We start from the raw sequence: 13,594 nt of genomic DNA, 5'->3' as shown, positions 1-13,594 counted from the left end.
TGGTGACCGACTATGTATTAGTCAGTGGCGGATCCAGACCTTGAGCTAAGGGCCCAGTTTTTTGTCGCTTGCCCTGACGGTTTTTCTTCCTTCTGCGAGTCCTTTGTTCTACTTAAATTTAGGGGGGCCCGGGCCCCCAGGCCCCTCCCCTAAATCCGCCACTGTTAGTCAAAATCTTGTTGTATTCACCAATCGAAAACTAGGTATAATTGATAATCAGTGCCCTCTTTGAGCACAATTTTATGGACATGACATGTATGACAACCAGCTGTCCTCCGAGTGTTTAGATGAGGCTAACGAGTCGATAAATTTGAAGCTTCAACATCCCCCTCGCGGGCATTTGAACATCTGAAGATTGGCTCGTTCCAATCCCCCCTCCTTAGCCCGAAATTCCTTTCAAATGTCACACCCAATATTGAACGATTCTTTGTTGTAGAATTTAGTATTAGTTTTTAGTTCCACTGTTTAGTGTTACGCTTGTAAGCATCATTCTGAGATGTGAAATTTGTCTGTCTAAGCCATTCACTAACGAAAGCAGACTCTTCAGACTTGAACTCCTTCATTAAAGCACGTTTATTGCACTGAAAAGACTTGACACCTCTGATTCAAATACCCCGCCCTACCCGGTCAAGGATCAAATTCCCCATGCCACCCCCGGGCACTGGCGACGGTCAAAGTGCCGAAAAGCTTGCCCGATTTTGCGGCCCGAGAACATAGAATGTAACTAAAAGAGAGATTGGGGAATTAGGGAATGCGAAAATGAAATGGGAAATAACTTTTCTTTTTTCAGTTTGCATTGTTTATAATGCGGAAAAAATATTTTTCAGCGGTGATTATCGATATCCATGCTTTTCCAAAACGTGTTTAGAGGCAAAATGTAAAAAACGGGAAAAATTTATGATGGCGAAAGAAGTTACCTTGACTTGTTTCGTTTTTTTTGTTTTTTTTTTCAATATCTAGACGAGTAACGAAAGGAATTTTTTCGATGTCTCCCTTTCCAAAAAGGTGTTTTTAAGAATTTTAATCCTTTAGTGTAAATGAGACAGAAATGTCACTAATCAATCCTTGTTTTGATACATGACACCTAAAGAGTGAGTGTTGTAGAACCAAATTGTACGTGTTTCATTAACAAGTGATAGGTCAAATTTGATTTGTTGAGATGAAAGAATTATAATTTTGATGTTTATTTGTAAATTAATAGATTGAAAGTTTTAAAGAAGTTTGCCTCCAAGTGCTTCTAGCTATTTTTCAGAGTCCAGGTCAGTACTCAAATACAAAGAACCCACAGTTAGATGCCCATTAACAAAAGAAAAAAATATTGTTTTCCCAAATTAATAGAAGTTTGTTTAGTGGGGGAATTTCGGTCAGACACAGTTTGATGGTAAAGAGTGAGACGCTGTAGACATGGGCATCACTTACCCGAGGGGGGGGGGGGGGTATGGGAGCATAGTCCCGTAATAATTTATATCAAGAGGGAAGAGGCTACTAAAGACGTGCATTCCTTTATTCTGTGCGAGAATTTCCTTTGTTGGGAAGTTTTCAAAGCGAGGACAAGGGTAACAAGGAACACACTCTACTGAGAAGGACAATTACTTTGTTTTGAATTAATTTGAATGGGTCGCACGCTCAATGCGTGAGACTTAGCCGCTCTCCAACTGCTGAACTTCCATGGGTTTCCCTCAAACATGAGTAATCTTTTTGTTGTTAACCAAAATTACTTCCTCACGTGAAAACTTGACTAACAATATCAAAGATATTCTTTTCGTTACATGCTTAGCTTCAGACATGACGATTCGGGGTAACACCTTTCGTAATCGTGAATTTATTGTGTTCATTAAATTTTTGCTCCAAAACATTTTTAGAAAAAGCGTTGATAACGATAATTAACGCTAAATAAATATATCCCCCGTCATGAAAAATAAATCTAAAAAAACGAGAAACGTTTCCCATTTTCAATTCCTCAGTACAAAACATTAAAAATAAAAATACGATGCTGATAAAAAAATAATAAAATGATACTTTAGCATTCTTGTAAACAAAATCGTTTTCTTTTCAAGACTAAAATTTAAAAAAATACACATAAAAATATATTTTCTGCCTGCTGTTGACCACTTCTGAGTACATTTATTTTGTTACCTCAATTTACTTTTTGTAGCTTTGAAACGTTCCAATCATACTCGGATAATTTTCCAAACAACACATAATAATAATACTCAAAATATGCTAATATACAGAATGTTTGCATGTGCCAGATAAAACCGATAAGGTAAAAGATATCATGATGACATAGTCTCTTCGTAAGCTCCACAAACCTACCTTGTGTTGGTCTTCCATTTCTTTGAGTTCTTTCCTCAAATTCTCAAAAGATGGTCCTATGCTAGGGTCGTCTTTCCAACAGTTTGTTATTATGTCATACCTAAAACACAAAGACATTAAGAGGATCTCAGTATGTTATTAATGGCCTCACTTAGGGCGTCATTAGGCTTAAAATGTTGATCACAACTCGAGTTTATTGACTTATTCCAACATTTCCAACAGGTAGACTTGCCCATCAAGGAAAAGGGGGTTAATTTTTAGCCGCGTATGCGATTCGAACAAAAAGAACTTAATTGCAACTCTATTTTAAGAGAAAAGGCATCGCAAAATAAACAACAAAAACAGCAAAGAAAACATGATATATTCATACAACTTGTCACCCACATGTTGTGGTTTAGGCATTCTGTATCCCGCTTCTAGCAACGTTAAAACTTGTCGTCTATCCATCCTTGGATACGGTGAACCACCTGAAATAGAGCAGCTACTCTCAACACACTCTAACAACAACAAATGTTAAGTCCAGTGACTGTGGTAATCCGAACTAGCTTGTCGCAGTTATGATTCACAAGAGCAAAAGTGAATTCTTCAGAGACTGGTACACCCTGCTTACTTAATGACTACCTGTCAACATGGATACCGAGGCTAAAATAAATGGCCAGTCCATCAGCCTTGTAACTTACCAATCGTGAAAATCTCATAGAGAAGAACTGCATAGCTCAACCTATAAGACAAAAGGGATGAATTTAGGGAAATCGGCGCTTTTGTCTGTAAAAAAAAGAATTTTAATACCTTCGGCAGAACGTATTGGAAAGCATACCAATATTCGTCCTCTTAGCTGATCCTAGACGGTATTTATAACTCAAAACCGGAGCATGTACTGTCACTTCTTCCTAATGAGATGATCCCACATCAACATAATGTAACGACCAAAAATCGTAAGAAGTCCAATAACTTTTTGTAGAGCTGAAAGGGTCATTCTGAGCTATTTCCATTAAGCTGGTAAAATTTTGTTTATGTGGTCCATGTACTCACGCGTCACTTTTTGTAGAATATTTTCCGTGCAGCAACGCCTCAAAAGCTGTCCATTTTACAGGGAGGTAATTTAGTGTTAACAACTGTATATCTATCGCTCTGTATATCTATATCTGTATATCTATCGCTCTGACGAAGGGCTAACGCTCGAAACGTCAGCTTTTTTACCCTTTACCGTGGTTAATTTACGTTTTCAACCCAGTTGTTAACACTAAATTACCTGCTATACTCTCCCACCGAAGCAGCACCACAGTTTCTATAGAAACTTACCCCTTTATTCATTTTACGGGGATACGTCCCTAAATCAAATATACGTAAAGAGTTGGTTGACGAGACTGAAGGAAAGGTCAAAAATGAAATTCATAACATATAACAGCCTGATCACGAACCTCAAGGCATGTTGAATAATTTTAGCAGTGATTTGATGATATGTTGTATAGCCAACAGAGCCACTGGTGTACGGTAAATCTTAGACTACAGACCATTGTAAAACCTCGCTAATTTCGTCACCAACTTTTGGTTAAAAATATCTTGGTATCTTAGACTTTCGTTGATAAATGTTGTTCTCTTGGACATCTCTGGCCATACCAAAGTCTGTTAATTTGCACTTTTCCCCTTCTCCAACCAACACGTTACGAGCTGCGAGGTCTCAATGGATAATCTATGACAAAACAAAGCAAATCATTGGTATTGTAATGAGTTTAGAAAGTCCAGGAGAGTTAACTAAATGAAACTAGGAGTGAAAATTCATGACCCATTTCAGAAACATGTACAAAAGTGAAAATTCGCCAACTAAATATAGCTTACTGGTATCGATGACAAATACGTCATTCCATCGGCGACTTGCCATGCAAACCTCATCAGCTGCTCTGACGTCAGATTTGTATGTGGTTCGATATCCGGGTCTTTAAAGTAATTGTCATTTAATCCACTGCTCTTTCTTAGGTATCCTAGCAGATCTCCATGTGGAACATATTCAATCAACACCATCAGTGGGTCTATTGCAAGATAGATAGATCTTCAACTCATTCAGGATAAACGAGGCATTTTATGATGACATGAAATAAACTTTAAGTTTACGTAAACCAAGTAATGTAACTGGTAATTGGAGGTCAGTAATTGAACATTAGACAACATACCTGGGAGTCGAGTGGAAGCGGCAAAAGTTACAGATAACTGAAGAACAAGTGCAAATTTGCTTCAAGTCTCCGAAAAACTATTTAAACTGTAAAGCATGGGAAGTGTGGAAATATGTCTCTAGTGAGCAAGAAATTTGCTCGAAAACGGGCTATTAATGTAAAATTTTCCATATTCACCAGATATCGTGACACATCCCAAAAGTTTGATGACATGAAGATGCCGCTCGAGGTGCTTCATCATATCAAGTTCGGACAACAAGTCCTTCCTCTCTGATTCAGAAGCGTCAACTGCAAGATGACCACCCAAGAATTGTTACCTTTTAAAGCAATCACAGTAAATGTGACGAAACTAGTAGTATATGTCCTATCTCACGGCGAGTGGTGTGTAGCTCAGTGGTTTAGCATCGTATTTCAAATCATAAGGTCAGAAGTGAATTCTTGAAATCCTTTAAATTACTCTAGCGGGCAGACAAACCTGCTGCGGCCCTAATGCTATGTTTTCACCGTACACGTACAATTACATTTAAAACATTGTAGTTAGTGAAAAAAAGACAATGATAAAACTGTGTGTATACTAATCTACCGGCATGACTACATTTATTGATATAGAGATCAATAAGTGTAGGCATTCAGCAAGAAAAATACTGAGCGGAATACAATTAGCCGGGGCTATTACTTTTCACTTCCACTGAGGTCACATTTTGGAAAAAGTGGCCCTCGTTACTTTGAATTCGGAATTGCTAATCTTTGTGGTTTTCTACTTTGGAACGTGTGGGAGGTAAAAGGTTTGATGAAAGACAATAGTTTTCTAATTATTTTAAAAGACACTTTTACTGATTTGCTTAAGCAAGGGTGGATACGAACTGAGCACGAAAGTTCTACCTTGATGGTAAGGCCACAGAGAGGGGCTTCTCATGTCTCAATAGCGTTGCCCTGGTTATTATGATCAAGTAACTGAGATCACGTTTTCTTTACTACCCATTCAAGAATAGATTCAGCACTTAACTAGCCTTGGTCCACTATTTGAGGGGTGCGGAGATAAAGTTTCCCTTGCTACTTTCAGAATGACTAAACAAACGTTTTTGACACTTCTTTTGGAGGTTTCGTTACGAATTTTAAAGAAATGCACGTATTTATTTGAAGCAATCTATACCTTTCAACATCTTGAAAGCCACAAGTGTTCTCTTAAGTCCCCCATATGGGCCTATGATAGTTGCCTTAGCAACCTGACCAAAAGCACCTTTACCAACGACCTTTTCTATAGACACACGCTACTCAGGAATCTCCCAATGGCGTGTAGATGGATCTAGAGAGGTGTATTCACTGACTGGTTCGGCGGGTTGTGGACAGTTCGCCCGCATCGCATCTCCGGTCTTGGATGTTGACAGAGTCTCCCCATCCAATGCCATGTGTTGCTGGCTTTGAGAAGGATATGCCATTTCAAGTCCAGCCTCATGGTTTGAAAAAATTAAGAAAACCACGGCTATAATGAAAGATGTTTTCCAACGACATAATTTCTGTATCACTTGCTGCATTTAAACCTACTTTGAACTACCATTTCAATAATTTAGTGTTTCATTTTTACATTTACCATGAAAAAGTATGTAGGCAGTGAGTAACATCACTGTCATTTCATTTTCTCTCAGTTTTCAGACCATACTATGCATTACGTCGTCGGAAATTCGTGATCATCAGTGACACTATGTTCAGTATCATTACTGTTGATACTGTCATAATTTTTAACAAGACGTGAGACTGTACATGCACAGAAAATAAAAGCGCCAATGACGTTATTGAAAATTCTTTTGCGCAGTAATTGCGAAATTCAAACAGAGAGAGATTTCTAAATATAGATCATCAGTATCATAAAAGTATTGTTCTTTATCCCATTGAGATTTACACATAAAAAAATGCCCGTGTGAAATTTTCTCGAAATACCCAACCAACCAATAATGATCAGAGAGGCGAAAGAAAGTGAAAATGCATCGTTCGTCCAATCAGAGACACGAATGATAATTCTTTACAGTGGAGGGCAGCGAAATGTGCTCCCATTGAAGGAATAATACATGACTTCATAGTTGAGCAAGAACACAAATAACAGATTTTCCTGTTGCACTTAAATGGCTCCCAATCTTTGAAGTGCGTCGGTATCAGTATGTATGAAATAAACACATCATAGTATGGAAAGTGCCTGAATGATTTGTATTCACTTGTTGCGATGCATCACAAAACTCACTTCGCGCACTCGTTTGCTTTTTGATACATCGCAACTCGAGAATAAAAACTGTTCGTATGCACTTCTATGGAATAATCTCCGTGTTGAATAGCAATATCATGAAGGAACTTACATTATCATACCCTTTTTCGTCGGTTGTTTTGCATTTTGGCCCAAAAAAAAATTAAAAGGAACACTATTTCTTTTAAAAAAATTGTTATCTTTTTTGGCAAAATTAAAATTCAATCGATAAAACGCCTGGAATATTTCTTCGGATGGAAAAATGCTTAATACTGGATATTGGAACACCTCTGGGCACCCCATAACTGTTACTTATGTCACGATTAGTGACTGAATGCTATCTTTTGCACTGGTTTATTGCTCAAACAAAGCCAAGTTTCACAAATACCAGGAGCTTGGTTTGTTTGCAAAAAGCAAACAGGTAAATGTAGAGGTGTACTGTTTACAACTTATAACAAAAACAAGTCGCGAACACACCATAAAATGGACAATAACGTCACCTTTCTCTTTTTGTTGCCCCTACAACGATCAAAACAGACATAATAATCGAGAAAAAGCGAAAGAAGAATAACTAAATAACTAACAAAAGAAAAGAAACAATTAATTCGGAGGCAACGCAAAATTTTACCATCTGACATTCATCTATACAGCGGTTTGTTTATTATCTAATGCGATGGTAAAAATTACAAAATGACAGAGAAACACGAAAATGTAATCACAATTACCACGCTCTATATTCGCCCCATTTCAAATACGAATAAAAGACTTGTTTACCCAGCCTCATCTAAACACAGGGAGGCTTGGAGGTTCCGTTTCTTGAGACCCAAATATTGCATTAATACAACTCTTACCATTGGATTTCTTGCAACACCAATTATACTTCAATTTGAACAAAACTAATATTCCAACAAGAAGAGCCAGTGCGGCAACTGAACCTAGCACTGCAGCTATAATATACCATAAGGCACCTAATAGCAGGACATATGAAATATATGTCTCCGTTAACTAAATATAGGCTATCCTTCGTTCAACTACTTCTGAAAAAATAAATGAAACTTTTTTTTCAAACACCAATGCTAATTAGGAGAAACAGTGTATGTCCGAAGGGACATACACTTACCTACTCTTTAAGGTGTTTTAAGAAATGTCAGAATCATGAGCCAGCAAGAACGCATGAAGGTACCTAATAGATCTATATTGTACTGCTGGCGTTAACTGCTTAAAATAAGCTTGCCTCTAGCAGAATTGAAATCATTCTTTGATATCAGCGCTTTATGTGTTATTCATTTCGCCCTGTGAGAATTAAAAGTAGTGTAATCTACAATGGATTTTGAGTCAACATGTATTGGGTATTTTTCCATTTTTAAATTCTGCCGAGATAACAGAAACTCTTGATCAGTAATTTCACTGAGTTCATGTGAAGGTCTAAGAGTTGAGGACGCACGGCTTACTCACCTGGCCCTCATTATTCGCGGTAAGGGATGCACGATTATCTGCCCGCGGGGAGATTTGACCAATTGATTGGGGAGAGGTTTGTTGGAGGTCTAGTAATACTATTACTATTGCCAGACCTGTCGCTGGCTAGAAACTTACCAGCGAGCAAAGAAATGCTCATACTAAGCGATAAAAATGACGGCCTGCTCGAATGTTAACCGAAAGTTCCAAGGCAAACCCCTTTCCAGTCCGTCGCCTTTAGCTTTGGTGGTGTTATAGAATGAATGTATTTGTATATGATTTTGAAACTGGGAACAATACACAACACAAATATGACACATACTGAATGTATTCACTATGTTTGTGTCTCCTATGAGTTTTAATGAATCTCATTCCAATTGACTTGCTATTTTAGAACATACCATGCATTGACATTTCTGTGAAATCTTGCCAATCATCAACTACGAGTCAATAGACTTAAAACTTTGTGAAAAGGGTCAACATTAAGAGACGATAACAAATTCAGACAACTTACTGTCAGATGGGCTGCCGGGTGACGTTGGAAATGAGCATGCGGCAGTGGTTCTTGTTTCAAAATTAACCAGAGATCTTGTCCTTTTTATAGCACTCACACTGAAGTTTCCGAGCTTTCCACCTTTCGTAGCATTACATAGCACTGTGATAACATCTTGCTCTCTTGTTTCAGAATTGAATATGAGCCTTAGGTCAACAGCTAAACCTCTACACCTCGAAAAAGACACAAGGCGAGGATCAGAATATAATATGTGCAAAATAGAACGAGAAATTATACTGATTTAAAAATCGATCGAAGCGGTTCACAAACCTGATGTCATTTTTAAACTCCACTTTTAAACTAACCGTGAGGTTTACTAGCAAAAACCACTTTCATCTATAAACCAAACAATACAGAGTAACGGAAATCGAGATCTAAATAGATTGTCCCATACCTTTTAAGACTAACATTCAGTCTGAAGTAAATGACTTATGGGAACTTGCTGCAAGTAGCCTTTTTCGTGAACTACTTCGTAGCCAATTGCTTAGGCTCACTTGAATTGGTGCAATGCTAAATATATAAACCAAATTAAATGCAAAGCTATTCAGTGACATTTGACTTCAGTAACATCGGTTTCTATTTCCTCTAATACATAACCTTCATCGTAGCTAAAAAAAATATTGTAATCGCATGATATCGATATCTATTCACTAAGCTAATACGCGAAATGATAGGTTAATTAAAACAATAAAAACTTAGACAGCACTTGTGATTACTGGAATGTTTTTTTTGCGTAAAATAGGTATATCCAACATACACTTACCGATACGACTCCACAAGATAAGATAAAATGAGACCTTTATCCAAGTGTCAAAGATACTGTAGCATGAAAGTTAATATAATAGGGAATGCTAAAATACTATTTACTGTATACCTACTCTATAAGAGATAAAATAAAAGTTCAGTAAAAAAAACCCTAAGTAATAAACCCTAACCCTAGGCTGAGCGATCGAAAAACTAATATCGCTAATATTTATATTTTTAAGTTACAATGTGTATGAAGAGTAGTCAGCTCCAGATTCTTCGCTTATAAGTTTCCACAGATCTGACTGTTTTACCCTGCCTATAGTTCTTACCTATTTTGGTAATCTATAGTTGTCGATCCGCTCGAATAAACAAATCGTGAAGATGGGTTGACGATTTGAAAATTTGATCATTATCCTTAAAATGTATTGCGAGAGGGGTAGGAGAGGGGTACCCCTGTACGTTTTTTCGAGTCTTTCGATTCACCCGATTGGGAGTTACAATTCGTAGTCCATTCGTTGATTGCATCTTATCAGTGGGACTTAGGACCATGATAAAATAAAAATTTGATGAGATTTGTACGAGAAAGGTACCTTGAACAATAAGTCGAGTTGTTTGGTTATTTTAAACAACACCCCATAACTCGCGTGGCAAAACAAAAAATGAGGCTAATATGTGAATTGGGTCGTTTCTTGAGCACAAACAGAATCACACGTCTTTTCTTTATATTTTGAACAACACACGATAACTTGCGTAGCAACACAAAGGGGCTAATATTTGCTTGTGTCGGTTTATAAAAACAGGCAGCAAAGAGTTAGGCGTCATTTCTTCTTCATATCTTGAACTACACTCGATAACTCGCGCAGCAAAACAAAAAAAAAGAGGCAAACATATTCTTGCATCGTTCTACATAATGTATAAGCACAGGCAATAAAGAATTATACGTTCTGACTTCTCCATATTTTGAGCAGCACTCGTTAACTCGCGCACTATAGCAAACTTCAAGCTATTATGTGTATGTGTCTTTTTATATAGATATCGAAGAATCACACGTCCTTTCTTCTTCATGAATTTCGAACAACACATGATGCTCGCCTAGCAAACGAACAAAGAGGCCAATACATGTACATTTAACCATCGTTCAGCACAGGCAGAAGCATTTTCGCCCTGACTTCTTCATATTTTGAGCAACACTCAATAACTTGCACAGTATAAAAAACAAAAGGCCAATATGTGCATGCGTCATTCTATAAACACAGGCAAGGAAGAATTGCACGTTTTGACTTCCTAGGTGGCTTCCCAGAGTATTTACGAACACATCTCCCTTCAGAACGCGAGCTGTGAAAGGAAACTTGGATAAATTATCCGAAAGTTTTCCCGCATGAGATTTACCGGTACGGCTGACGATGTTCTGTTCAGTTTTTAAGAAAATACCATGGTATTTCTGTGAACTTGAGGACTCTAAAGAGAAGGTTACGTGAGTACGGGTTGAGAAAGAGAAATGAAGTTCATTCAGAGCACGAAGTTCGGGAGATTATTTAACGTGGAATCGAAGGCCCTTCATCACTTCTTTTCCTAAAAACTGAACAACAATTTTATAACGAAATCCTCTTTCAAAGGAATGTTCAATGGCAGATCTCTCATCTGACGAACAGTGCAACACATTTTTCTGTTCGGGTCTCTTTAAAGTTTCACATCGACGGCAGAATAGCTCATTACCCACAAATCCCTCTCAAAATGTATGGCAGAACATCGCAATACACTTGGCACTGACTACTGGCGCCATGCAACTGCTTTTTCTATACGCAATCATAAGTGGGCGGTGACGATCAGTGTTATCTTGGCCAGTTCTTCTCGCCAAGAACCAGAATACCTATTCATCCTTGACTTGGTCAATGTGGAAATGGGATTCCCTAACAGGGGATGCCCCTTAAGACTTCAACGCCATGTTCAAAAATGGAGACTATTTATTGAATTTTACAAGGTTGTACAACTCAGAAACTTTATTCCGCGCTTTCTGACGGTTCCACACAGAAAAATATATCAAACTAACACGAATATTTGAGCGAGAAAAAACTGTCTTAATAACTAAAGAAAAATGTCTTTGTTCAGTCATTAGCTTAATTAAGAACTCCTTTGATTTAGAATGCAATGCAAAAAACATGCGTCAAATAAATTTGTCATGACACTATTATTCTTATAAATTCCCCAACGACTGATTTTCAAAAGGAATTACCGTTTCCCTGGGGCTTATTCTGGACTTCGTTCTAAATTACCTTAGTGACACAACTTTCTGATCTAAAGAACAGGTTCCTCAACAGTTAATCTTCAGCGTTCACTGTGCTAAGTATCTTTTCATACTTTGTCATTTGGATTAGGTTCCGAAAAGGAAAAGGCAATTCAAGCAATTTCTGTGTTTTTTTTAACATTTTACACGAAAATAGATATTAACTCTCAAAATTAATTTAAATTAATACCAATGACAAAAAGTTACGGGAGGCTACTTTGATGTGCTTTTCCAAAACATCGTTCGTCTTTTCAAGACAAACATCAAAAAAGATACACTTAAAATTATATGAAAGCTATACTGTTCCTTGCTTCGCTGTTAAACGGCCTGTTTTGTATCAACATCGAATAAAGGTTTGACTTTAAATACACAGAGAAAATAGCACACGATCTCATAGGGCTGCAAGACTTATCACTCCATCCTTTGCTCCATAACAATGCAACCGCTTACACAGCAAGATCGTCAACATAAACGTAGAGTCGATCGTCGTAATTCTTTAAGTTTATCAGCTTCTGCAAAAAATGGGGTGAAAATCAGACAATCTTAATCGCTCGCGATACAGCCTTTTTTTAAAATGAATTTTTATCGTTCGTAAAGGGCATTTTGCTGATGGCATTATAATTGGAAATAAGTGAAATGAAATAGACATGCAACATGACTTCATAGTGACGCCATTATCACATGCATTTAACAGTGATGATTCTAAAATTCAACATTAGAAAAAAAATAGAAAAAAGTAAGGAGTATTACGGTGTGATTATTTTACAGACCAAAGTAAACGTTTAAAGAAGTGCACTGGTACTAACCTTACTTCACATCTACTTTGGGTTTTCACTGATAGATTCAGAGAATTTCATGAAATGAGAACGACCTTTGGAACTTGTGCAAGGACACTGGGTGGAATCCTGGTATATCATTGTTACCTCATAATTTAGGCAAAGTAGCATTGAAACTTCCGTGATTTTCATAAAATATTACGATACACAAAATCTGCCGACTTAAAGCTGACGGTAAATTGCGTTTGTAGGTCTGCGTAAGCCAGATGAAACTTAAAAAGATCAAAGATAGCTCCACGAATCTACCTTGCGCTGATTTTCCATTTGTTTGAGTTCGTTCCTCAGATTTTCAAAAGATGGTCTCAAGTTAGGGTCGTTATTCCAACAGTTTATCATTAAGTCATACCTGAAACACAAAGAAGTCAAGTATATATCATTATACGTTCTTACTGCCCTCAGTTAGGATGCTGTTAGGCAAAAAATGTTGCAATATACGGTAGGAAAGCTTGTTCCTTTCTTTAATGACCACAAGAAACAAACTCGTGATCACTGACTCACTCCAATATTTCCCCTAAGTAGGCTCATTCAGAAAGAAAAACTGGTTTAATTTTGAGCTTCGCATGCAACTTTCATAAGAAGAACTTTGAGAATAAATGTTACTGCTATAAGAACTTAAAAATAAAAACAACACCAACAACAGCACAATCTTTTCATACAACTTCTCATCCACATGTTGTGGTTAAGGCATTCTGTAGCCCTCTTCTAGCAAGTTTGCCATTTTTTTTCCATCCATCCTTGGATACGGCGAGCCACCTGAAATAAGGCAGGTACTCTGAATACACTCCTCCACGAAGGGCCTAACACTTGTAAATACATTTTTACAATATAATTCCTGCACCATTGTTCCTCGTTTTGTTTCTTTTTCCAATAAGTTCAGCGACTGAGGCAATCTAAGGTGGCCTGACAGTTACAAAACACAAAGGCAAAACTGAATTCCTCAGAGAATGGTACACCCTGCTTACTTCATGATCACGTGTCAACACAAGTGCTAGTTTT

At 37.4% G+C, this 13,594-nt stretch overlaps 1 protein-coding gene and 1 long non-coding RNA gene across 2 annotated transcripts; both read right to left on the bottom strand.

Annotated features, from left to right (window-relative positions):
- Window positions 1-3,886: 3,886 nt before the first annotated feature.
- On the bottom strand, window positions 3,887-4,440 carry LOC149043949 (tyrosine-protein kinase receptor old-1-like). The gene is made up of 2 exons (XM_089209162.1): window positions 4,156-4,440; window positions 3,887-4,009 (listed from the first exon to the last, which is right to left on the bottom strand). The coding sequence occupies exons 1-2, from the start codon at window positions 4,336-4,338 to the stop codon at window positions 3,998-4,000; spliced, it is 195 nt and encodes a 64-aa protein (XP_089065288.1). The 5' UTR covers window positions 4,339-4,440; the 3' UTR covers window positions 3,887-3,997.
- A 6,985-nt stretch (window positions 4,441-11,425) lies between these two features.
- On the bottom strand, window positions 11,426-13,498 carry LOC149043948 (uncharacterized). Its single transcript, XR_016187565.1, has 3 exons — window positions 13,255-13,498; window positions 12,845-12,944; window positions 11,426-12,274 (listed from the first exon to the last, which is right to left on the bottom strand). It is a non-coding gene; the product is annotated as an uncharacterized LOC149043948 (long non-coding RNA).
- Window positions 13,499-13,594: the final 96 nt, after the last annotated feature.

The sequence above is a fragment of the Pocillopora damicornis genome, chromosome 6, assembly GCF_964200805.1.
Source record: "Pocillopora damicornis chromosome 6, jaPocDami1.2, whole genome shotgun sequence".
Taxonomy (NCBI): Eukaryota; Metazoa; Cnidaria; class Anthozoa; order Scleractinia; family Pocilloporidae; genus Pocillopora; species Pocillopora damicornis.
The sequence above is the reverse complement of the archived record's forward strand: the minus strand, read 5'-3'. Positions and strand labels throughout refer to the sequence as shown.